This window comes from Danio rerio, chromosome 12, assembly GCF_052040795.2.
Source record: "Danio rerio strain M-AB ecotype USA chromosome 12, GRCz13ab, whole genome shotgun sequence".
Lineage (NCBI taxonomy): Eukaryota > Metazoa > Chordata > Actinopteri > Cypriniformes > Danionidae > Danio > Danio rerio.
Window position 1 is genome coordinate 39,727,509 of NC_141032.1, and position 27,588 is coordinate 39,755,096.

The 27,588-nt window shown below is 40.5% G+C and overlaps 1 protein-coding gene and 1 long non-coding RNA gene across 16 annotated transcripts in view; one reads left to right on the forward strand and one right to left on the reverse strand.

Annotated features, from left to right (window-relative positions):
* The window catches only part of LOC108191741 (uncharacterized), a 197,626-nt gene that overhangs the window by 35,391 nt on the left and 134,647 nt on the right, over positions 1-27,588 (forward strand). For 4 of the 15 annotated variants that reach the window (XR_015504419.1, XR_015504430.1, XR_015504434.1 and 1 more), the window contains one exon: positions 26,140-26,290. The exons of the other annotated variants lie outside the window; for them this stretch is intronic. This is a non-coding gene — a long non-coding RNA (uncharacterized LOC108191741). The remainder of the gene's footprint in view (positions 1-26,139; positions 26,291-27,588) is intronic. 15 annotated transcript variants of the gene reach the window in all.
* Positions 1,037-21,407, reverse strand: LOC147834538 (uncharacterized). Its single transcript, XM_087276832.1, has 2 exons — positions 20,431-21,407; positions 1,037-7,229 (listed from the first exon to the last, which is right to left on the reverse strand). The coding sequence occupies exon 2, from the start codon at positions 4,754-4,756 to the stop codon at positions 3,929-3,931; it is 828 nt and encodes a 275-aa protein (XP_087132958.1). The 5' UTR covers positions 4,757-7,229; positions 20,431-21,407; the 3' UTR covers positions 1,037-3,928.

Below are 27,588 nucleotides of genomic sequence, written 5' to 3' on the forward strand. Positions count from 1 at the left end.
AACTTGTGGGCGTGGCCAACCAACTCCATTTTGTTTGCACGTCATCGCTCCAACCAGGTGGTAACCAGGTAAAGAGGCGGAATGTGAGCGGAGCTACAGACGCCTGTCAGCATTTCGCTTAGACAGGCTTTTCTTTGGGAGAAACGCTTAATACTTTATTACCTGCGACTCGTTTGTGTTCTGACTGCATGAGCTTGGTTGTACACTATATCAATAAAGTGTTTAGACTTTTAAAAACACTGTTGTAATACAATGACCACTAAACATTGTTCTTATGATGTTTTTCGACTTTAGGAAAATTACTTCCAAACACTTCAAATATAGTCTGTGTTAAATGCAAGGCTATTTATGAAATCCAGGCATAACACTGTATGACAACGTTAAAGATGACTGCTCTAGAGCCTACAGCTAATCAATCTGTCAGATTCTGCAGTGCATTGCAGGTCTTAAGAAAGTTATAAACAATAAATTATCTTAAATAAAACAAATACATTTATAGATATGGTATACAAGTATATAAATTCACTCACCTGGGAAATGGAGGCAACTTGAATTTGTGAGCACAATTAAGAGCACACAGTATGCCATGTTGTCTGATGATTGTAGGAAATAGTTCCAAAAAGCAACTGACTGTGTAAAGCCACATAAAACAACGTTCGAGGTTACTAAAGTAACCCTTCGTTCCCCGAGGAGGGGAACGGAAGCACTATAAGTGGATTTGATTTGTAAAATCCACGCATTGGGGAGGTTCGGTTCAGAAGCTACTCGTCTGAAAGAGTATTGAACGGGCCAATTAAGAATGAATTGGCAGCGCAAGCCTGCGCAGGTGAGCGGCATAAGCAATCAACTGAGTATATAAGCTCACCTGGCGCCAGCAGACGCTATCCTTTTTAAGCTGAAGAGACTTTCAACAGCTAAGGGACAGTCATTATGGCGACGGAGTATAGTGCTTCCGTTCCCCTCCTCGGGGAACGAAGGGTTACTTTAGTAACCTCGAACGTTCCCCTTCGGGGGGAACTTCAGCACTATAAGTGGATTTGATTTGTAAAATCCACGCATTGGGAGCCCATTGAAAGCGCCATAATGACTGCACCTTACCAACACCCCCGATGAGGAGATAGTCAAGCAAGCGTGACGCACCCGCATCATGGGGGGCGCGGTCCTCCAACGTGTCCCTGGCCCTAATTTATCCTACTTCAACAGAAGTTTTACAGATTTAGATATATTTTTTGGGAAGTCGTGAGCATCTAGATAATTCTAGGACATACGACAGTACGTTGGGAAGCGTGCAATCCCGATAGGGAGGACGCTGCGGAGGCCATCCGTTACCCGAGTGGGGATAGATGGCAGAATTTACATATGGACTAGCCCTAAAAAGGGGGAGTACGCATAGCAAAAGAGTGGTTAGCGGGGAGGGAAGACACGGGTCCGCCCAGGGGGGGGACTTAACCGTGGCGGAATAAGCATATGGGATCGCCTAGTGGGGATCACGCATAGCAGGCACCTTTACCCAAAACGCGGGCTGACCAGCGGGCAGACCTACAACGTAGTGGGCCAGCAAGTGACTCCTCCGCTGAGTCAGTGCTGGGGGCCACGGAGGAATCTGCAGGGCTCACCTGACGGGGAACTTTACTGACAGATAAAAAGGCGCACGTATCTCCGTGTTAGGGAAAATGGCGCAGCAAGCGTGTTTCAACACCCTACCGAATTGTTTCCTCAATCACCAAGGGTTACCTAATACCCTTGAGGAAACCGGCTCCACTCGCAGATTGTAAAACCTTGCAAATGTGTTGGGTGTCACCCAGCCCGCAGCTCTACAGAAGTCTGTTAGAGGGGCGCCGCGTGCGCGCGCTCGAGAGGATGCGAAACTCCGAGTGGAGTGCGCACGCGCTCTCGGGGGACGCGGCTCATCTCGGCTCTGATAGTGAAAGAAAGGCATCCACAATCTAGTGGGAACTTATTTCGGTACGGCACTTCCCTGCTGCCGACCGTTATAACAGACGAAGAGCTGCTCAGATGATCTAAACTCTGAGTGCGGTCCGGATAATACGCAAAACGCGAACTGGACAATAAAGAAGGGCTGGGTCTGCCTCCTCCGAGGGCAGCGCTTGCAGGCTCACTACCTCGTATTAAAACGGAGTGGTAGGAACCTTGGGCACATATCGCGGGCGGGGTCTCAGGACGTGAGAGAAGCCAGCCCAATTACAGGCACGAGTCACTGACCGAAAAATGCCTCCGGGTCCCCGACCCTCTAATCGATATCAACGCGACCAGCAGAGCTGTCTTCAGGGACAGAAAGATACTGAGTCGAGGATCGAAGGGATCTGACGCGGCTTGTGTAGCGAGGGCGAGATCCTAAGAAGGCATGAGAGGGGGCGGGATGGATTAATTCGCTTAGCGCCCCTGAGGAACCGGATGATGAGGTTATGCGTTCCCACGGTGCTGCCAGCCACCGCGTTATGAGAGCGGAGATGGCAGCCACGTAACCTTGAGTGTGGAGGGCGACAGCCTGCTCTCCAGCTTCTCTCGGCGTAAAGAAAGCACAACGCTGATCTGGCAAATTACGGGGGTCTTCTCAGCGAGAGACACACCATTCAGTGAATAGACTCCACGTCAGGGCATAGGCGCGCTCGGGGAGGGGGCTCTAGCCCGAGTGACGGTATTAGCCACCGCAATCGGAGGTTACCTAAGTCTTCCTCGCGTCTACAATCTCTTCAAAGATCGGCGAGGGTGCCAGGTGGTGCCCTGTCCCTGAGAGAGTAGGTGCTCTCTCGAAGGGACTGCCAGGGGAGGGCTATCGCGAGGGAGAGCTCTGACATCCAGGTCCGGTTGAGCCAGAGGGGCGCAACCAGCAACCTGTTCCTCGTCCTCTTCCTGACCTTGCACAGTAACTGCGCGAGCAGGCTCACTGGGGGAAACGCGTATTTGCGCGTGCACCGAGGCCAGCTGTAAGCCAGTGCATCCGTGCCGAGAGCACTCGGTCAGGGAAAGAACAACTGGCAATGAGCGATCTCGGGGGAAGCAACAGATCGATCTGGGCTTCCCCGAATCGCGCCCATATCAGCTGAACAGACTCGGGGTGGAGTCTCCATTCTCCAGGACGCAAGGCTGCCGTGAGAGCGCATCGGCTGCACGGTTGAGCTTGCCTTAATATGAATGGTGTGCAGCGATTTCAGCCGCGGATGACTCCAGAGGAGCAGACGGCGGGCGAGCTGAGACATGCGGCGAGAGCGCATACCCCCTATACGGCTGATATACGCCACCGCCGCCGTACTGTCCGTCCTGACCAGCACGTGTTGCCGCTCCAGCACCGGAAAAAAACGGTGGAGAGCGAGGAACACTGCCAACAGCTCCAGGCGATATGCCAATGCAACTGGGTACCTTTCCACAGGTCCGCAGCCGCATGCCCGCAACGCACAGCCCCCCAGCCCGTGTTGGAAGTGTCTGCTGAAACGACAACAAGACTGGACGCCTGTTCTAGAGACACCCAGGTCTGTAGGAACGAGGGGTCGCTCCAAGGGCTGAGGGCGCGGCGACACAGCGCAGTAACAGAGACTCGGTGTGCGCGCGCGTGCCATGCGCGTCTGGGGACTCGATCGTGAAGCCAGTGCTGAAGTGGTCTCATATAGAATAATCCGAGCGGCATGAAGCGGCTGCGGATGCCATATGCCCCAGGAGCCTCTGAAATAGTTTCAGTGGGACCACTATTTTACTGTCGAGCTCTCTCAGACAGTACAGCATCAGCTGAGCGCGCTCTCCGGAGAGGCGCGCTGCCATGGTGACCGAGTCCAGCTCCAGCCCGAGAGAAGAGATCCTCTGCACGGGGGCGAGTTTGCTCTTTTCTCGGTTGACCTGAAACCCCCACAGGTGGAAGTGCCAGAGCACTTTGTCTCTGTGCATAATCAACTGCTCTGAGAGAGGGCAAAAATCAGCCAGTCGCAAAGAAATTGAGTATGCAGATGCCCGCGAGCCGAAGGGGCGCTGAGGCACCCTCCGCGGGCTTGGTGAGGACCCGCGGAGACAGAGAGAGCCCGAAGGGGAGGGCTTTGTATTGCCAAGCTCGACCTTCAAACGCAAACCGCAGAAACTGTCGGTGGCGAGGAAGAGTGGAGACATGGAAATACGCGTCCATCAGGTCTAATGCTGCAGACCAACCCAGAGGACGAACGCACAGGAGGATGCGCTTCTGCGTGAGCATTCTGAACGGCAGCTTGTGCAGGCAGCGGTTCAAAACGCGCAGATCTAGGATTGGCCGTGACCCACCGCTCTTTTGGGCACGATGAAGCGTGGGCTGTAAAACCCGCTCTCCATCTCGGCTGGAGGGAGCGGCTCGATTGCATCCTTCGCCAGGAGGACAGCAATCTCCTCTCGCAAGACAGGGGCGGACAGGGGGCTGACCCTGGTGAATACACACCCGTGACTTGGGGGGCCGTTTCGCGAACTGAATCGCATAGCCGAGTCTGATTGTGCGTATGAGCCACCGCGAAGAGCTGGCCCGCGCTAACCAGGCAGGCAGAGCTCTCGCTAATGGACTCATCGCTACAATCGCTGACGTACCAGCAGTGGGGCAGCGCGGAGTGGGTGTGCTGATCCGGGAAGCTCGCGGGTCCCACGGAAAAGCTGGAGGTGAGATATTTGCTCTCACTCCAAACCCGAGCTCCGGAGGGGAGGCTCGAGGGGTGGGAGAAAGGAGACCGTCCTCCCAGCGCTCGTGAGCCACTGGCGAAACGCACCGAATCTGCAAGCTAGAAAGCATAGCGTCCTAGACTGGCAGATTTCGGGCTGTCACATCTGGGGAAGTGAAAAGTGCCCTTTCATAATGTTTTCATGGCAGTAAAAAGTGCCGTTGGAAATGGGGCCCCGCCCTCCAGCGGGGAAAGAGCAAGTTCCCTCTTCTCCAGATGGCCTGTCCCAGGGGCGCTTCGCGGTCCGTTGCCGGACTTAGCGGCGTTCTGGGCAGGGGGGCTGCCTGCTTCCGAGGTGCCCGACGCGCTCGCTTCGCCTGAGGCGTGTGCGGGGGCGGAGCAGCTCTCGTAGGCGGGCGCCTTCGGCGAGGAGCAGGTATGAATGGCACGGCGGGCGGAGCGGGCTACGGACCGCCGATAAGACATCACCCACCAACTGCTCTCTCACCGCCTTGAATTCCTGGGTGAATTCACAGACAGTGTCGCCGAACCTGGCTAGGGATATGGGGAAGTCAAGAAAGCGGACTTTGTCGACTTTGCGCATATCAGCCAGGGGTGGCGCTCCTGGACCACTAATGTGGACATCGTCCTTCCCAACGCACACGCAGCGGACTCAGTAGTCCGAAGAGCTAAGTCGGCGGCGGTGCGAAGCTCGTAAGCCTGGGTTGGACCCACCCTCGTGCAGCTCGGCCAGCGCCTGCGCTTGGTAGCGCTAGTAGGTGGCTATCGCATGCAAGGCTGAAGCAGCCTGGCCCGCAGCTATGTAAGCTCTAGCTCCGAGGGAGGTAGATAACTTACAGGCTTTGGATGGGAGACGAGGCGGATCCCGCCAAGAAGAGGCGCCGCGCGGATTTACCGCCATCGCGCACTCAACCTGAGGAATCGCCACATACCCCCTGGCTGTTTCACCGTCAAGAGTGGTTAGGGTGGAGGAACACGCAGCACGAGCAGAAAAAAGTGCTTTACAAGACCGCGTGAGCCTACTGTGCACCTCCGGGAAGAAGGGAACGCCCCTCTAGTCGGTCCGGCCGCGGAGCTGGGGGATAAACCATCTCCAACCCACGGCCGAAGCAGCCCGGGAAAGCACGGCTAACATGTCCGTTTCAGGATCCGTAGTGACAGCGCTCACCAGCCCGAAGGGGGCGAGCGGGTCTGGATCATCATCGGACAATGAAAGCCCACCCTCCGATGCCGCGGTGGACATCTGGTCTCCGGTGTCATCGGGCGTAAGGGCTACCATCTGTTAGACGGATCGCTTCCCCCGCCCGAAGCTTGGATGGAGCGCTTAGAGGAGCGGGAGGTCCGCGGGCCCGTGGGCGACGGATTATCTCTCGCTGAAACCCTCAGATCTGCCCGAGTGCCCGCTGCAGAGCAGGGGACAACTGGGGTGGTTCGCCCTTTTGCAAAGGCTAACCGCGATCTTGCGCAACAGTCATGGCATCGCAATGACGACATGAACTGCCCGCGAGCAGCGCATTAACATGCTGGACCCCAGACATGTAACGCAGTGCCCGCGCCCATCATCCGAGGACAGGAAACCACCGCATCCAGAAACGCACAGTCGGAGCGCCGTCCTGATAAGGACGTGCTGCACGACTGTGTTGCTCTTTCTGTGAAGTTTGCAACTTTATACGCACCGCTCTGGAGGACCGGACCCAAAGAACGCCAGGCAAGGGAGAAACCCAGCTCGACCGTCTGCCACTGCGTGTACACACTCTGGACCGGGAGAATGCTCTCGTTCGCTCAGAATCGCTGGTCACAGCAGGAGGAACCCTCATCGACTCGATCAGAAAGTCTCTGAAGCGAAAAGGATAGCGTCTGCTGGCGCCAGGTGAGCTTATATACTCAGTTGATTGCTTATGCCGCTCACCTGCGCAGGCTTGCGCTGCCAATTCATTCTTAATTGGCCCGTTCAATACTCTTTCAGACGAGTAGCTTCTGAACCGAACCTCCCCAATGCGTGGATTTTACAAATCAAATCCACTTATAGTGCTGAAGTTCCCCCCGAAGGGGAACACAGGAATACGATGTATATGCTGAGTTCAGCAGCTAATCAGCCGGAATCAGCTGAGGTAAAGTGACTGCAATCAGCGAGACCTAGTTGTCACTCAAGTGGCCCCGCCCTTAATTATGCAAATTTAATATAGAGGAAACGGATGAGTTCTAAAAAAAATTCACTCCCCTCACAGTTGTCATGGAGGGTAATATTAACTATATAAACCAAAGTCTTTCTTTGTACCAGGCTGTAAACACCTTTTTTTCTGCTGTAAAGGTGGCCTTTTTAACAGTGAGGTCAATAGAAATGTTCTCTATTATGGAGTCAGGACTGGCGGAATTTTCAAGAATTGCAGTTTCAGTTACTTCTGTATTAGCTTCACAAGGGAGAGCGGGATGTTGCGGCTTGGTTTTAATACATTCACAACAGCATTTGTGCTTTACCATAATGCTTTAAAAAATAAATAAATAAACGCTCAAATAAAAACACTGAATTTTGCTATCTAAAATCCATAATAACTCCTGTATAACATCTGGCACTCCATAACACTCGAATACCATATCAGAAAAGTCTAGTGGCTGGGAATGAGCTTTTTGCAGTGTCTGGTATAATTTTAATGTTGTTTTTGTGTGTTTTATTAAGATGAATATGGCCTCAGTGTAAATGCACAGTACAGTAATGATCTTATTGTTATATTATATAACAAGATATTTGCCTTCAGTGATTTCCTGAAGATAAATACCAAAATAATAATGCTACTGGAATAACTACAGCAGTCGTGATCATCAACAACATGATGACATGTGCAGGTGTTGTAGTGCTGTCACATTTCTTAGGGGTAAATTTTGAAGCCTTTTCCCTTCACACTCTGTTTCAAGGGCCAAGGTGAAGGGGTAAAAAAATAGAATTGGGATTGGGCCTTAGAGTTTGCAAAGAATACTTTTCTAATATTATATTATTAAGGAGAAAGCCTGAATGTCTAAATAGAAAACCAACTTTATCTCAATGAGGTTTTATGCTTCTGTTTATAACGAAAATCCATTTCCATCATTGATCCACTCTTTCAAAGATCACTCTTTACAAAAAAGGCATAATAATAATAATTCCTAATGTCACTGGTTCAGAAATTCTGACATTTATAAGATTAACAGGTCGAGCTGCCCATTTGCTTCAACCTAAAGTCAGCGACCGTTATTTCAAAAACAACTATCTTTTCTTCTCACTGCCAGAAATCTTCATCATAACACTTCTTTCATCTCTTCCTCTCCTATCCTTTACACACTGGACATGAGCACACATCATAATAAAAATGACACATAGCGATGGCCGTTCGTAGCACCGGCTGATCTGTCAGTCTCTGTCGTGCTGTGATAAGCCTTGTGGCATTTTCGTCACTGTTCTGCCGGCATTTCCATAAGAAAAGGCCGAAAGCCCCGCAACGCAGGAGACCTCCCCTCAAAAGCCTGCACCTCATGTTCAAAGTTCGGATTAGCAATCTGTCCTCTCAAATCCCTTCAAACTGGTCTGAGCCCAGATGCATCAGGCATTCAGGAGATAAACCCGGGGTGTGTGTGAATAACGGGGATGAGGGAATTTGGAGGTACATTGACATATCTCTGGTGTTGCTGGACTATTAGTAGTCATGGTGTAGCAGAGGTGACCCCTGACCCTAAAAAAAGCCTTTCATAAAGGTCACTCGCTGCTTGCTGGTCCTGTTGAGTGATACACCCACATAGTCATCAGTGGACAAATTGGGTTTGTTATCAGTGAATTCTGGGAAGGTCGGTTTATGGAGGTTAGAGTTTGGAGTTAATGGTATTTTTAATTTTTAAATGCAATCTTTGAAGGATTGAAGTGCAATCTGAGAAAGTTATATTATGAAATAATAAATATAATATGTGTTTGTTATATTTATTTGAAATTTCCAGTACACCCTATTACTATTTTCATTTTATTTGTTAAAAGCAGATGTGACCCAAAAGCTTTATAGCTTAAGAAAAATTAATGAGCCAAATGTAAGGCTATACCTGCACTATTGAATTGAATTGAATTGAATTGAATTGAGTTTAATTTAATTTAATTTAATTTAATTTAATTTAATTTAATTTAATTTAATTTAATTTAATTTAATTTAATTTCTTTCATTATTTTTTATTTAATTAAGTATTTTTTTCAATTGATTTATTTTTAATTTTATTTCTTTAATATTTTTTTTGTTTTTCTTTTATTTTTATTTCTTCGATTATCTTTTATTTAATGTAATTTTTATTAAATTAAATTATTTTAATAATTTTTTATTTTATTTTATTTTATTATTTTTTATTTAATTTATTTTTTTCTTTTATTTCTTTTATTATTTTAATTTAATAAAATTTTATCCAAAATGTTCTTTTATTTCTTGGATTTTTTTTTATTGTATTGTAATTTGTTAATACATTTTTTATTTTATATTTTAGTTTTATTTTATTATTGTTTTTCTTTGATTTATTTTTTATTTTTATTTCTTTGATTATTTTTATTTCATTGTTTTATTTTATTTCTTTGATTATTTTTATTTAATGCAATTTTTTTTTATGCATTAACAATGTGCAGAAGTTTAAAATGGGAGGCACAATGTAATACAGGTGCCCAGAGGGAAAAAAAAATACTAAAATAATTAATATACATAAACAAATGTGCATATAATGTTTGTAAATATTATTTAAGTACACTAAGCCTTTATTAAGGTTATTTTTGATTTATTTTAGTGCTGTTTGATGCTGTACAAAGCACAGTACAAAAAAGAAGATACAAGCTTAAAACAAAGCCAGTATAACTTTGTTTAGAGAATCTAAAATGAAATTTAAAAAGTAATTTGTACATGATACTAACTGTGGTAAACAAGTAGAAAATTTGAATAAATTAGCAAATAAAAAGTATAATTTAAATGTAAAATATCATTTTTTAAAATGAGGATAAATTAGCAAAAAAAAATATGGTTTATTTTACTTTAAATATGAAATGCCATTCTTTCAAATGCTAATGCACCTCAAATAGAAAAGTAAACAACAGTCATTTTTCTCAGCTAGAGAGAGTCTAGTTGATGCTTGTGTCTCTCTTGATCTCTCCTCCTGTCTCTTGTGCAGAAATCCCTGTTGTGTGGTTGATGCTGTTGTGTTTGCCCCAATATGAATTTTAAGTCAAGCTAAATGTCATCAGCATCACTGCATCAAAAAGACTTGCTTTCAAAAGAATCTCCCGGTCGGCTCAGATTATGATTGGCAAACTATCTTCAGGTAAAAGTGCTGTTATTCAAATGCTGGATTTCATTGAAAACAGTATGCAGGGAAAATCATCCAGAGGGTTAATTTCACTCATACCAGTCTGCTGAAACTAATCAGAGATCCAGTTGATTGTCAAATACCTCATACCGCTTCATAGAAAAAACCCTGAACCATCCAGTGTCATGCTTTACTCAAAATCTGTAATTGGGAAGTTTAAAAGCCTGTCTTTGTAATTGCGCAAAGTAATTATACTTTGTAAATATGCAAAGTATCTTGTTGCACTAAATATTATATTTCATGTTATTTAAATGATTTAGGAAACACTTAGGAAGTCGTTATAATTCATTCAGACATGCTGGTAAACGAGTAATTCACATGAACACTTTTGGTCTGTTTCCACTGAGTGGTACAGTACAGTACGGGTCTGTATGGGTCAAGCTTGCTATTTCCACTGTGAAAAGAGTACCAATAGTAGTGGTGGCCATGGTGTACGACGGCAACCTTCAGCCAACATCCTTCTCGCTCAAGGAAATGTCAAAGTAAAGCTGTACGGGTCGTTCACAGATCATATGAGAAGCACTTCTCACAAAACAGATGCTTTATACACATAAACACTTGTGTATAAATGTTCATTACTAACCTTTCTATGAACAGGATTTAATTATAACAGCAAATCAATGATAATGTGAAACAGCTTACTGTAATGTCTGCAATTATGTTAAATAAATAAATGCAACATGAACACATACAGCCCCTTACAGTCTCCGATATTGTACTAATTAGTTACAGAAAAACTACACACAGCTTACATTTACTCCTTATTTGGGTTCAAAAACAGCACAAAACATATAGCCTACAGTCAGTTTAAACCTCTCATCTGTATCTTTAATCTTCACCAGCACATGTAACCTCTGTTAGAGAGTAATTCCATCCTTCCGAGTTCATAATAGTCCAAATGGTGATGGTAAGTTAAACATGGCAGTTTGTTCATCGTTTAGGATGCTGAATCAATCATTTGCTCCTTTGTTTTGCTTTTTGTCTCATTTATTTTTTCCGGCTTCATTTGTTTTCTTTTCTTACTTCACTCTCGCGTTCATCTGTTTCTGAAAGGATTGGGTGTCAGAAGCACGCTATTATCATCAGCTCAAGAAGTTTGTTATTTTTAAATATAGATGCGCAGCGAGTGCAAGCAAGAAATCGAAATCACTCGCACCTTAGACATCCTTGTAAACAACAATGGGGCACAGGGTAGTTCTGCTCTTCGTTTTGGCTTTGTGGCTGTTCATCAAGATGACGACAAGGTTTGTTTAAACTCGGGTTGACCATGGTTCATTATATGTATATATCATTATGGTGTAATGTCTCGGCTGAGTTTTAAAAATGGCACTTTCTTTGTTTTCATTCTCCTGCTTGTCCATGAGCTATTGACAAATCTCTATAAAGTAAAAGCGTTTAGTTGCATGACTTTTGGTACCCTTTTGTTGTGCTAGGTGCCCTTCCAAAAAAGTGCCCTACCCAAAGTGGTATGGTACAGTTTGCTTTTAGGTTCTTTATGACAGTGGAAACGGCCATAAAAGTGTACCATACCACTCAGTGGAAAGTAGGTGAATATGTGCACCCCCCTCTCCCCTTTGATTTTGTAAAATAAAATAAATGCCCTATTATACAGTAGTTTCTTTTTTTAATTTCAATGAGAAAGAAATCTTGACTTGTTGGTCTAATTGTAAGGGTTTGTTCTCAATCTTTATTGAGCATGATCATTTTTGTTAAAATGATGCCCTAATTACCGCTTTGAATAGTTGGCTCATTAAATTTGTGTAATCTAAGATTCTCATTAACATGGAGCTCAATTCAGTGTAGTTAAAAATTCTGAATTAAATATTGACCTAATTAAATGCACAGCAGATAATTGGAAGGAGAAACAAGCCTTTGGGATGCGATTGTGACTTGGGAAGAGATACTACTGTTCATAGTATACACTGTCCAGAAACTAGACTCTCCAGGTATTTATCAAGCGGGGAATTAAATGGATTGTTGTGGTTTGCTTTGGATGTATCTCATAAGAGTGACAGGTTGATTCTGAAAAGAAAAATTAACTGTTGATGCCAAATCTTATTTATAGAAATCATTTAATGTTCAAAAGCAATGCGACTAGATTAATTGAAATGAAACTTTAAACTGGTTCCCTGCTAAAGCCCACTGAAAACTTATCGTCCTACTTTATTCATTAATTTTCCTTTGGCTTAGTCTCTATTTCAAAGGTCACCAAAGCGGAATGAACCGCCAATGATTCCAGCATATGTTTTATATAGCGAATGCCCTTCAAGCCCCAACCCAGTACTAAAAAACACACATACACACTCATTTACACACACACACACACACACACACACACACACACCTATACACTACTGCTAATTTAGTTCACCCAATTCACTTATACCACATGACTTTGGTACCGAAATCGCAGCACTTGGAGGAAACCCACGCTAAAATGGGGAGAACATGCAAACTCCATACAGGAATACCAACTGACCCAGCTGGGACTCAAACCAGTGACCTTTTTGCTGTGAGGCGACAGTGCTAACCACTGAGCCACCATGCCGCTCATCTTCCTACTTGAGTAGACAAATGATGTTGAAGGTGCACATTATTTGGGAACAATTACAAATAACAGCACCAGCTATTAGAAACGGAGTTTCAAGACATCTATAGATGCAAAGGCAGGGAGTTTTAAGACATCTATAGATGCATCATATAATAATATATTAAGTTTTGCATTCAGCCAAAATAATTTTATCTTGAACTAATAACAGATTAAAGGCCCAGAAGGAATCTGCACAAGATTTCTGCAGATTTTTTTTTGTCTATTTTTAATTCTATTTATTTACTTGTATTTATTCAGTTTTTTAAATTCATTTTAGAAATATTATTGAAAATGTTCATGTGATTTACCGTTTGTAAAGTAATATTTTCTGTTTTTTAATAAATGCATTTTATGAGAGACTTTTACCAAATAATGGATTTACATTGTAAACATTAAATAAAATTTCCCAGAGATGAGTTGCGGCTGGAAGGATATCCGCTGCGTAAAAACTTGGATAAGTTGGCGGTTCATTCCGCTGTGGCGACCCCAGATTAATGAAGGGACTAAGCCGACAAGAAAATGAATGAATGAACATTAAATAAAAGTTAAAATGGTATTATTTTTTTATTTCAAGTATTACGATTTTAGTTACCATGCTCACAAAGTCATTCAGCATAAATCTGCAGATTTTTTTTGACAAAGTTTTCTGCCACAGATGTCTATCAGAATGTTCACAGATTCTGTCTCGCCTATATTTGATGTTAAACCACTATAGATGCTTCAGAGCCAGTGGTTGATTCCAAAAGAATTGGCAAGGTAAAGCTGCTCTAGCTTATAAGTTCTTGATCCTAATCACATGTCTGGAGTGCATTTGTCCTGTTAAAATGATGTGTATCAAATGGTGATAATCTGCAGAGTAATTTTTGCTGATTGAGACTGCACATAAATGCAGTCTTTTAGTTAAAAGCTACTTCTCTACTGAAATGTTGTCAACACATTTGTCTGGCCAGCTTGCTACTAGAAACAGAAGCTTGCGATGCTTGCCCTGCCTCCCAGTCCTTGTGATTGGCTAACTGCTAAGGAACTAGCATTGATGATTGCCATTGTGTAAAAGTTTAATTTTTATAGACAGACCTTTTCATTTTAATTACTTGATCATAATAACAGGAGCTTTAGCTATTAGCTCTTTCTGATTCTGATATTAATTTAGTTTTTGTACTTCTAAAGTACCTTGAGCCATCAACTTGCATTTAAAAAAAAAATCAGTAAAGACCATGATTTTAGCTTAAAATTGTTTTTAATGTTCTACTGAATAATTAAATAAGGAATTTTGGATGGCCTGAGGATGAATAAATTAGCAGCAAATAAAAATTTTGAGTGAACTACCCTTGTAATACTACTACTACTACTACTACTACTTATTATTTATAATAATAATAATAATAATAATAATTCCAGTTAATTTAATTTAATTTTGTTTTATTTTATTGTATTCAGAGCCTTGAATTGTCATTTCTGATTTCATGGTGACTTTAAATGCCCTTCGCATCATTCTCACTCCCCCACGGGGTGAGGCGGGGTATTCATCAGCTAGATTGCACTGCAAAGTAATGTGGTGTCTGGCGTTTTTCCAAACCACATTTGCGCCCATTGTGTATTGCAGCCAGAGAAGTGCAATGCTAATATCTTATCAGTCTGGCCGCGTCTTTAGTACACTTGTCTGTGAGCACTAATGAGCCCTAATGTTTCAACAGCGTCTAATGGAGGACAAATGCACTCGCTGCTCCAGAATTAGCACAGAATCACAGACTGCGCTTCACCTCGCCACTGCTACAGGGATTCATTAGCCGGGGTAAATATTAACTCCTCTCCGCATTCGTCAATTAGCCAGTGCTGAGACAAGTGGGCCTAATTGATGCAGCTTGTCCAAATCGGGGATAAATGCAGTCGAGTAGAGTATTATTAGTATTATGATCTCTATTATTTATGGTATTATTAAATTAAATCTCCTCAGGAAGGCTGCAGTGTCTGCTCTCTCTCTCTCTCTCTCTCTCTCTCTCTCTCTGTGCCTCAGTTATAATTGCTGTATATGTAGTGCAATTTTCAACCTGCTTTCTGTTATTATTTTATATTTATTCTTGTTTGCGCTTTTGTTTTTTCCACACATTCAGCAACTGGTCTGTATTCAACACTTGGCATCAGTGATTATAGTTAACTGCTTGCATGACACTGTTAAAAGCTGTTATCATTTTATGCATTTCTATTCAAACTTCTTGGCAACAGTGACCAGTTTGGGGATCTAAAAACGGTCTCAAAGTACTTCTATGTGAAACCCACCGGCCCTACTGCACCCAACCTGTACTGAGCTGAGATCAAACCAGCGATACTTTGTGTGGGAGTTGGTTGTTTGAACAAGGAGGCGAAAGACCATGGCCTCTAGCGTCTGTGTCTAGAGCCCCTTTAGAGGTCAGAGGTGTGAGGTTTACCTACACTTCGCTAGCTGGCCTGTTACACTCAGGCCCTAAACCTCACTCCCATCCTAGATGAGCCCCCAGGTGTAACCCACTAATCCTACTGCACCCAACCCGTGCTGGGCTGGAATCGAACCGGCGATTCTTTGTATGAGAGTCGGTTGCTATAACAAGGAGGCTAAGGACCATGGCTTCTAACGTCTGTCGCTAAAGCTACTTTAGAGGTCAGAAGATTGTGATTTACCTGCAGAGCACTTCACTAGCTGGCCTCTACTACACTCACTCCAAACTAATTTTGAGAGGATCACATGCTTATGATTGCTAGCGGCTAGATCCGCATTATCCAATTCACAATGCACCAACCAGACGACTCCTATACTATTACAAATACCCTGGGTTACACTCCACTGCTATCTTCGTTTTGAAGAGTCCCCCCTTCCACCCCTGCTCCTTCCTAGATGGGTGACACGGTGGCCCAGTGGTTAGCACTGTTGCCTCACAGCAAGAACATCTCCGGTTTCAGGCTTTACCAAATCAGCTGACGTTTCTGTGCGGAGTTTGCACTTTCTCCCCGTGTTCACGTGGGTTTCCCCCCTGGTTCCCCGGTTTCCTCCCGCCGTCCAAAAACATGCAACTTAAGTTAATTGACTAATCCAAATAAACACCATAGACATGCTTCTAGTATGTAGTTATTTCCAAAGAGCAATTACTTACTGTTCATTGGTTACTACAGCAGGGAAGTTCTCGAGTTTTACTTGAGCTCAAACTCCCCTACCGCCTTGCAACGGGAGGGAGCCCCGGGCTCAAGGATCTTATAAGCTCCGGGGTCTCTTCTGGAACAGCATGCCAAACAAGCTTTATAATCAATCATCAGCTAAGTGTGAACTTTTGAAACCTCACTCTCATCCTGTACGAGCCCCCACATGTAACCCACAGATCCTACTGCACCCAACCCATGCTGAGCTGGGATTGAACCGGCGATTATTTGTATCAAACTCAGTTGCTCTAACAAAGAGGCTAAAGACCAAACCTCTAGCATCTGTCGCTAGAGCACCATTAGAGGTCAGAGAGGTGAGGTTTACCTGCAGAGCACTTCGATACGTATGCAATACAGCTATCATCTATGGCAGTGTTTCTCAACCACATTCCTGGAGGACCATCAGCTCTGCATATTTTCTATGTCTCCTTAACCAAACACACCTGATTCAGATCATCAGCTCATTAGCAGAGACTGAAAGACAGTCTGGACTATAGGATGTGCATATATTCGTAGTGTTTCCTTGCACAGTGGCAACTACTAACCTGGCTTGCATATTACAATGATTCTTTTTGATTGCTTTGATGTCTGTCCATGTTGTCTTCTTTCAAAATCTTTTCTGTTTTACATTGCTTTCATGTAAAAGTACCCTAAAAACTACTTTTTTTGTTAAATTAAATAAATGTAAAATGGAGTTAAAAATCATTTGAAAGCAAAATCATTAGTCCTCCTGAGGAATTTTTATTTTTTAAATATTTGTTGTTTAAATGTTATTGACCCAACAAACTGGCACTAAAAGTTTCGGTCATCATAAAAATAAAAAAATAATTAAAAAAAAGAGTTTTGTTTTCAGTTTTTTTTTTTTTTTTTTTGCATCCGAAAAGGCATTTAAAGAGTTTTGACAATTAATATAGCCTAATATAAAACAATTATACAGTGGTTTATTGTATGCTAATTTGTCTGTGCAGTTTGGTGTGTGTGAGTGTATCTGTTTGCGTGTGTCTGTCTGTCTCCGTACCATAGACCACACGAGTACTCCGTACCAGTCTTCATGGAAATTGGTGGTCCTTTGTTATTTGTGGTTCTAGTGTCACCAGAAAAGTGTCAAACTGAGCCTCGGACATCCTGAAGTAAACTTTTGTTCAGGATAATCAGGCAGCTCTTTGATAAAGAGGTGGAACTCTTCTTCGTCTTTCCGCAATCTAAACATGAAATGGACTCAATATTTCCTCTTTTTCCTTTAAAGCAGTAAGAAGACAACAAAGTCATCTTCACTACTTAAACACTCCATTTTGTATTGTTTTGCAAATTATTTTGCAATAGTTTAATTAGTGCAAGATTTCAATTTTTCCAGATTTTGATAAAACAAATAAATAAATAAAAATGCATACATTTCGGACTTCAGTGTGTAAAAACCTTTGCAGAGCAAAGATATTTTCACAGTATTTTCTATAATATATTTTTCTTTTAGAGAAAGTCTTACTATTTTAGTTTAGCTTGGTTTAAATTTAGTTTTGACAATTTTTAAAACATTTTTGAGGTCAATAATACTGCCCCCCTTAAGAAAGTATTATTATTATTATGTGGCACGGTAGCTCATTGGTAGCACTGTCGCCTCACAGCAAGAAGGTTACTGGTTTGAATCCCAGCTAGGGTTGTGTGGAGTTTGCATGCCCCATAGTCCAAAGACATGTGCTATAAATGAATTGGGTAAACTAAATTGGCTATAGTGTATGAGTGTGTGTGAGTGTGTATGGGTGTTTCTCAATACTGAGTTGTGGCTGGAAGGGTGTCCGATGTGTAAAACGTGAATAATTGGCGTTTTATTCCGCTGTGGCGACCCCTGATAAATCTGAAACTAAGCCGAAGGAAATTTAATGAATTATTATTATTATTATTATTATTATTATTATTAATAACAGATATAAAGCACCAAAATTGGCCATGTCATTATAAAACACATGTACGAGATTTTTCTTTAAAATAAATGTCTGCAATTCCATTTGGAACTGCAGCAAATTAATCCATTATTTAATTATTTTGTTAAACCTTTTTATAAAGCACAACAGCTTCAGCTGGCCCTCTCTCTTTCAGGTCTGTCTCATTTAAAACCGGTCTTATTTATCCACGCTCTTTTGACAGGTAGAAGAGTTAACTTGCCAATCAAGCCTAGCGCTGGTCTAAGTTTCCCTTCCCTGCCTCTTTTCTCCTCTAGTTCGGACCCATTGAATCCATCACGTGGGAAACAATGGCACAATGGCAACCAGGCTGTTGATGGGCGTTGGAGGGGGAAGGTACTGAGAGCTTTTGGGGGTGCGGTGCGAACCCTGTCCCTCTTTGAGCTCTCGAATTAGTGAATGCAGGGCCGTCCCGTCCTCTGTGCCGTGGTATAGGTGGAAGTCTGCTGGTTATTGTTGTCATTGTCCTCAGGTTAAGCTCTCTGGGTTTCTGCAACACTGGGTTTTCAAGTGCACTGGAGTGTAAAACTGCACCAGGTTTATGGAGGATTGTTTTAAAGTAGGATTCAGGATGCGAGTAGGAGGAGGGGATTGTTATATGTATGTATGTGTGTGTGGGACCTGAAGCACCTCTTCAAAAAAGGATTAAGTTGCATTTTCTAGCCTCAGTTACATTGTATAATGGGGGTTTTCTCTGTTCCACAGGGTTCTTCATTAGCTCTGTGTCACTCTTACTTTCTCAGGTTGGAAATCTCATTTCTGTTGAAGGCTTAAGTGGCTGTAGTTTGTATTACTTGCCTGTGTTGTCTGTCCTGAAATATGTGTGCTGTTATTGCAGTGATTTCATATAATAAACAAAATTAGTTTTACATCAAGTACAAACAAATAACAACTCAATTATTTTGGATGGATGGATGAATGGATGGAATACTCAGACATACACGTATTACAAAACATATTGATACCACTGTAGTTTTATGAACAGTTTAAATTATTTTTGTTTATATTAATTGTATTGCAATTTTAGTAAAATTTGCCTTTTTTATTTATGTCTATAGTTAAGCAAATAAACTAAATTCAGTTAAAACCAACACTAACTAAATAATAATGCCAGCTTTATGCTTTGTTTATTTTTAATATGGCTTCTGGTGAGATTTTATATGTATTACGCCATTTGGTTTTGTAATTTTGATTAAATCTTTCACAATGTTATATATATATATATATATATATATATATATATATATATATATATATATATATATATATATATATATATATATATATATATATATATCAGGGCTCAACAATAAGGACTGCCCGATGGCCCGGGGCCAGCATGAGAGATGAACGATTCTCTCTACTGTCCCGATCAGGCCAGTGCTGCCTTGTCATCAAATTTTAATTTGCCTGCTACTAAGGCAATTGTGTGCAAATACAGTCTTAGAACCGAGAAACAATTTGTACTTTTAAATCTCAGAATGCTACGTTTTCTGTAAAGTCGTAAACCCCATATTGCTTTTTGGTTCCTTTTATCTGATTGGTTGTTGTGAGCACCTGGTAAAAACCAGAACAGTGAAGAGATGACAACATCAAATTATGAGGCTAAAAGAAAACGTCTGTTTTCAACGTTGTGGAAGAAGATATTTACATGGGTACAACACAAAGAAAAAAAATGAAGTGATGTTTTGCATAGTTTTCCATCACTTTTAAGTCAGCCACTTTTTGTTTAGCAATAAAATACCAGCACATTTTCCATACTGCTGTTTTTTACTGCTAAATATTTTAACATTTTAAAAATATTTAAATTCTAGATTTAAAGACATTATTTTTGACACATTATTTAAAATATGTGGCTAAAAAAAATAGCTATTTTTTATTTATTTATTTATTTATTTATTTTGGTGGGGCCAGTGAAAATTTTGGCAGGGCCAGTAAAAATCTGAACTGCTGGTCCAGTTGGGCCAGTAGAAAACGTCCTTAGCGTTAAACCCTGTATATATATATATATATATATATATATATATATATATATATATATATATATATATGTGTGTGTGTGTGTGTATGTGTGTGTGTGTGTGTGTGTGTGTGTGTGTGTGTGTGTGTGTGTGTGTGTGTGTGTGTGTGTGTTTGTGTGTGTATATATATATATATATATATATATATATATATATATATATATATATATATATATATATTTTTTTTTTTTTTTTTTTTACCTTTATACATTAATTTACTTGCTAATTCCATATTGCGGTGCTATTTTTGTTTTCTTAGACAGTTGTACAAATAGTTACTTTTATATGAATTTATTTAGGGGAGTTTTAGGCCCAATCCCAATTCTGTACCCCTACCCCTACCTTCTTAACCTTGGCCCTTAAACCGAGGTTTAAACCGAGGGCTTCAAAATTTACCCCTAAGAATCGGGACAGCACTACAGCATCTGCACACATCATCATATGTCATCGCAATCTCTTGCTTAATATGAGATCAGACTATCGCGACTGCTGTAGTTATCCCAGTTGTGTTATTTATTGGTATTTGTCTTCAGGCAATTACTGAAGGCATATATCATGTTATCATAATAGATCTAATGTGACAATAAGATCGTAATACTGTGCATTTAACACAGAGGCCATATTCATGTAAACACACCAAAAAAAGCATTAACATTATAACAGACACCGCAAAAAAGCCCATTCACAGCCACTAGACTTTTCTGACAGGGTATTCCAGTGTCATCGAGAGACAATGTTGTGAAATGTTAACTTTTTTTTTTAAAGCATGACGGTAAAACACGAACGCGGTTATGAATATATTAAAATGTGTTTGTTTGTTGTAAAAATTAGTAATAATGACAAAAAATACTAATTTGTGGATCTCCTTCTTGTAATTTTATGATTAGTATATTATGCCAGTGCCCAGTCCCCTGGAGCAGAGGGCCTATTGTCCACCTCTGTACACACTGCTCTCTGGTTTAGGAAAGGTTTTCCTCTCCACACCAGTTCATCAGCAAGGGACATTTTAAATGTGCAAAGATCTCAGCTTATGCCAGAAAACATAGATATGCTGAAATTTCTGTTTAAAAGTGTTAAATCCCAGCACGGTCACAGTTTTAGTTTGTTTATTTTAATGAGTCTTTAGTTTGTATTATTCTTTTTTTTTATTTTTTTTTTTTGGATTTGGATTTCAAAATACCCATTTAGTTATGGCAGAAAATATTATAGTTTGCAAAAAAAAAAAAAAAAAAAAGAATTAAAAGAAAGGGCTCTTGTTCAATTTAAATTAGTTTCAAATAATTTTGTTAAAGGGCCATGAAACCCCCTCGTTTTAGCAGGATGTTTTCACACCTCTACTTTGGAAAAAGTCAGAAAAGTGGGCGTGTCCAGCTCTGTTTAGGGGGGAGTGTCGGAGGAAGAAAAGCGGCTTGGTATGGGAGTGTCTATTTGGGCGCGCTGAATTTCAGAGTCAAAACACACAACCACAGCGGACAATGTGACTGTGTTTACATGGACATCTGTAGTCGAATTATTTGCCAAATTATTAAATGGTGGACTTTAACTGCAGTTTGGCTCTTTCATTCAGGGAATTCATTCATGTCCCTCCCGACAAACGTGATATTTGATTCGAGGCGCTGCTCTAAGCGTGTATTTTTCATGCAATGTTTGATACCGCACGGCGAATGAGAGAAAAAAAAACTCAGCATTTCCCGGAAACTTAGATGCACACGGCAGGTAGCGTCAGAAAGCCGCGTGTGTTATTCCGGTCACAAAATCTAACACGAGGTTATAGTTTGGTTGTAACTGTTAGTGCTAACTATTGCACTCGGTGCAATAGTTTGTTTGATACGAATAAAATACGAACTGAATAAACAAAGAGCACTGGTCGCTCACTTACCAAATCTGTAGAGACAGGACAATCACCAGCAACTAGAGCCGCGTCTTTATTTAGAGGAGACTACAATCTGGATCTCAGCGTTTGCAGATGAGAACAGCTCTCAGGTAAACAATAATCCTCCTTAGACACGTAAGTTATTGTTGTCGCGCGACACGTACACTGTTAATCTACGCGTGAGTCTGAGCTCTCACAGAGAGAAAATGAAAACGAAACTTAACTGCAGCAAACTCTAAAAGCAACACTTCACGCTTGTTTTGCCAACACAACGTGGCGTCTTTGCCGTCTACACTGTGACAGTAATGAATATTAATGAAGTTGCACAATAGAGCGTGCTGATTGGTTTGAACCAAGCCTTACTCATGCATTAATGCAACACACTGTAAGACGTAATAAGACTCACTCTGGCACAGACGCCCAGTCTGCACGCTGGAATACACGCTATTATGTCATGACCGTGATGCAGCTTCAAAAATTCGTTTCAAACAGGAAGTACGAATTTGCTTGAAATAACGCAAAAACAACGAATTTACACTTTTTAGTGAAATATAGGTGTCCTAATAGTGTTTTTAGCAGCGTGGGACACATATACGACTGTCAACAGCTCAAAAAATGTGTTTTGGTGTTTCTTGACCCTTTAAGAAAATGTGACAATCATATCGTGAGATTAATATCGTGAATCGTATCGAATTGTGAGTCATTACATTCCTTGTTATTTCAGTTGACATTTAGTTTACATATACAAAAACATCCTATAATACTATAATAATACTATAGTAGTTCTATATAATAGTATAGACACCTAAGCAAGAGTAAAATCTACTTAAGTAGGCACTGAAACATGTTAAAACTGACTTGAGATTAGCATCTATTTATTATTATTTGTGCTTGTATGAACCTTCTGAATGCAACTAGAGTCTGCTCCACAGATGTACTGCATGGAATTAATTTCACGGTTCAGATATCGGACTTTCACAAAGTTTTTCCAGAAGCGAATACTTCCCTTTTGTACTTTAGGCCACTCACTAGTGCAGGTGGTTCGTTTTATTTTTTGACTCTCGGTTCTCAGAGAGAGACTCTTATTGTTCCCGTCCCACATCTTGCCAAGTTTCCACCATTTTAATGAACGTGTCATTGCGAGCCATTGTTAATACTGATCCAATTCCAAACAGAAATATGGATGCTTGTCCTATGTGATCCGGCCTGCTGCTGTTTCCTGTGGTTTACAGTAATGGCTGCTATCATCCAACAAATACATTACAAATAGAGTTCATAGGTGCTTGTTCCACTGCAAACATCTGCTACCTTTCATTGAGGTCTAATTTAGCTTTGCTTAGGGGGAAGTTGTGGTTTTAGATACATTTTGAAAGTTGTAATGCAGCATCTAAGTGAAACAAAAGTATATTTTGCAGCACACCACAAGAAATGGTAGGGGTGGGAATGACAGGTTAACTCACAATACGATACTGGCATCATATTCTGATAATGTACTGTATATCAGAACACCGGCGATTCAGTGTCAGACAGTCATCCATGGTAGCGCAATGTCTGTCATTGAAGAAAAAAAGTCATATGACTCAATAATTTTTTTTACCACTATTTAGGAGCAAAACCATATACAAGTGCATACACTTAAAAAAAATGCCTATTAGCCTGAGAAAAGTGTTAGTTCGCTAAATTTGGTGTAGAAAAAAAGGCCAATGTATCTCCAATATATATATATATATATATATATATATATATATATATATATATAGAGAGAGAGAGAGAGAGAGAGAGAGAGAGGTGGTAATAATTAAATAATTAATTATATAATAATTAATTATATAATTGTTTGACTTATGTTTTGAGTTGGTGTCAGTTGGTTGACTTATGACAGTACGATTTAATATATAATGTGTTTTAATGTTTAGTTTTTTATACATTTGTTCGTGTGTGTGGGGGGGGTCTTTATAATTCTATACAATCTTATGCAATCTCATATGATATAATTTGAAATAATATAAATAAGTCAGTTAACTGATCTTATATTACTTTGTTCATGACAAACAGCAGTGATACTTGGAAAGTACAATTGCTATTGAGCTTCAAAATATTAATCATGTTGTCAGCATTCGCTTGAACCGATTTGCTGAAATCAAAGTATAATGCATGAACAATGTCCTTTAAATTGTTTCTGTTTCATCCCAATACAGAAGAAACTAACAACAAACATGCATACATGAACATGCAGTTTTTACATGTACCAGCAGCTAACTCTCTGCAACTCTCACATGGTCGTCCACTGAAGCTAAGCAGGGCTGCGTCCGCTCAGTACCTGGATGGGAGACCACAAAGCTAGTTTGCTGCCAGAAGTGGTGTTAGTGAGGCCAGCAGGGGCGCCCAACCTGTGGTCTGTGTGGGTCCTAATGCCTCGTATTGTGACGATGACTCTATACTGCTCAGTGAGCGCCATCTTTCGGATGAGACGTTAAACGGTCTCTGTGGTCATTAAAAATCCTAGGATGTCCTTTGAAAAAGAGTAGGGGTTTCATCCTGGCCCCTAACCATCCCCATATCATAACTGGCTTCATCACTCTGCCTCCTCTCCACCAATCAGCTGATGTGTGGTGTGTGGTCTGGCACAAAATGGCTGCCGTCGCGTCATCCAGGTGGATGCTGCACTCTGGTGGTGGATGAGGAGATTTCCCCTATGTGTAAAGCGCTTTGAGTGCCCAGAAAAAATGCTATTTAAATGTAAACATGAATATGAACAGGAAAAGTGCAATCATTGCATTGTTGAAGGTCTCGTGAAATTAAAATAAAGTTTTTTAGGTGTTAGTTTTTTAGATGACCCGCCACATTCAAGACGCTTCTTACTGACAGAGCTGTGATTAAAAATGGTTTGCTATTGGCTGTTTTTTAAGGGGCGGAGCTACTTTTGTCTCATTGTCTCTTAATTTTTCAGTTGAGATTACTTCAAACATCGAATAAAAAATGCAAATTTCAAAGCACTTTATAGGACCGTTTTAAGACAGAGTAAAACTGAGTGAAAAATACAACTGCAACAAACTATTTCTAAACCTCCAACTAAAGCCAATTAAATAACAGCTGATATCAAATAGTTCATGGATATAAAATAACCACTTAGTTACTTAGTTACTAGTTACTTAGTTACAATGTAAATTTTGGTTGCATATGTGAATCATTTATTCATACTTTAGAAAAAATAACAGTATTATGCAAGCATCAATTAGTGGAGTTTTTTTTTCCTCGCCACTGTCACCACTGGCTTTGTTGGATTGAAAGTTGTGGAGCTGCGCATCGATGGATTTGCTCTTCAGTGTAAACCACACTGAATCGAACTAAACTGAACTTCAGCTCTGAAATCTGGAATTTACTAGAACTTATTTAACACAATCTACATTGTTAAAGCGCTAAAGAAAAAACATGAATTGAATTGAATATCAATATAATTTATGGAACTATTGTGAGAAATCCCCTTTTCTTTCTTTAAATATCTGTCCATAACTGTGCATTTTATGCTGCATTTACACTGCAGATCTTGATGGTCAATTCCGATTTAGTGACTATCCTTACATCATCTTTTAAAAGTGACTCGTATCCAATTGTCTGTATTTACACAGCACACAGCAAAGGCGCAATGACCAGGGAAAAAAGAGCGAGTGCTGACTGACAGCTGATAATAATTAAAGAGCGCCCTTTTCTCCGTTCCTATATCTGTTTGCAGGGTTTCATTTATTGCATCACTTTAGTTTTACTATAGTTTATGACAGAAAAGTTCTCATTTGGCCATCTTCTTTTAATTTAGCCGTTTTTAAACCCGTAGGCATCTTAATGTAATGTTCATGGTGGGATTTATGCACGTGATGCATACAACAGTTTTATATTAGTTTATATTGGTTACATGGTAGATGTTGCGCTGTCTTTCTCTCGCTCTCGTTAACATGCTTAAATACTTGTTCTATATGACAATATAAAAGGTTTTTACTCCTGGTGTTTAAGATTTAAGGTTTGGGACTCTGCTGAAGTCTGTTCTAAAATGAAAGTGTCAGACTTGATGTCATTCGCTATGGTTTTTAATGATGCGCGACTCACATTGAGAGGTGAAAATCCGATCTACCTGCTTACACTGCAGACACGAGAACACAGATCCGATTCATATCAGATAAATATCAACAGATGAACAAGGCCTGAATCTGATTTGAGTTAATCGGAATTCATGTGATTTCCTGCTTACACGCACATGGACCATATGCGATCTTTGCCACATGGGAGAAAAAATTGAGAATTGAGTCAGTTGAACCATGCAGTGTAAATTCAGCCTTCGAGAGTCTTGATGATGCTTGATTTATGACTTTACATTTTTGGACTTGAATGTAAAGAACAGATATTGAGGCACATTAGCTGAAGAATAAATCCATTAGCACCAATCAGTTGCCCATTATCCTCTATTTTCTAGTAATTGGGCCTGTGAAGGGGGTCTTGGAAGCTGACGGTAGTAAATTTCATTGTGTCTGTATAGGATTCATGCTGCAATAACCAGCCTGGTTCCTTCACACAAGGTTCAGGGCAGAAGAATAGGCCTTTCTTCCTCCGATTGTTTTCCATTCTCAATGTTGCCGGCTGTAATGAAGGCCTGAGGTTTGCAGTGCCAATGGGAAGCACATGTCAAGGTAATTCTCTCTATTAGAATCCTCCTTCCTTTCCTCTACTCTGAATCTTTTCTTTAGCCTTTGAGACAATGGGTTTTTACAGCAAGTCATTAGTCAGTTAATAAGTAACTCAACTGGACCTTAAAGAGAGATTTGGTCTCATTGTGTAGGGTCGCACAATGGAAAGTTAGCTTAGTCTGAAGAGGCCGTCTAAGATTACAGTACATAAGAACACTTGAAGAAAAGGATTCCTTTCTCTTTTCAAGAGTCTTTCATTAACATTTGAATGTCTCCGCAAAGTTTTAATGCCTGCATTTAGTTTTTCGCTCTAAGTGGCATGCTTTTTGATGATCATATGCAAACATTTCCCAACAAGATACAAATGGATCTTTTGATATTTTGAGAATGTTTGAAAGTTGTTAGCTAATTAAATTAAAATGACCTGAAATATTAAAACTTCAAGTTACCTGATAAGGAAGACACGTTTATCAGTCAGTTTTCTATCTAACAATATGCAAACTTATTTGCCCTCCTGTGAAATTTAAATTCTTTTTCAAATATTTCCCAAGTGAATCATGGGAAATATCTCCTTTTTTTCATTTTTCATCTGTTTATTTTCTTTGTATTTTCATTTTCATATTCCTTCCTGTGTCTTTTTTTCATTCTGTTTTTTTTAGTCTTTTCTTTTCCTGATATTTTTGTTTTCTTACCTTTTTCTTTCTTTCTTTTTCTTTCTTTCTTTCTTTCTTTCTTTCTTTCTTTCTTTCTTTCTTTCTTTCTTTCTTTCTTTCTTTCTTTCTTTCTTCCTTCTGTTTATTTTCATTGTATTCTCCATTTTCCTACCTTTTCATGTGTCTTTCTTTCATCCTTTTCCTTTTTTTTTGTTCTTTTTTTTATTTATTTTTTTCTTCTGGAGAAAGTCTGGTCTAAAATAAAATCAGTTTTTACGTTTTTGTAACAATATTATAGTATTATAAGCCCCATTTAGAAATTATTTTTAGTATTTTTGATTTTCTACAGAATGAACCACCGTTTTTTTTTTTTTTTCAAAAACTTGCCTATTTTTAACCTAGTTACACCTTGAAATTGAACTTTAAGCAGAATTGTAATATATTGCAAAATAACTAGTATGTTATGTGTAAAATATGTGTGAATGACAGTAAATGTGTGTACTGTCATCATGACAAAGACAAAAAAATTATTAGAAATTATTAAAACTATTATCTTTAAAAATAATATTTCTCTCTACATTAAACAGCACTTGGAAAATATTTGAATATATTATTACACAGGCATGCTAAAAATGTATATTTTCTGAT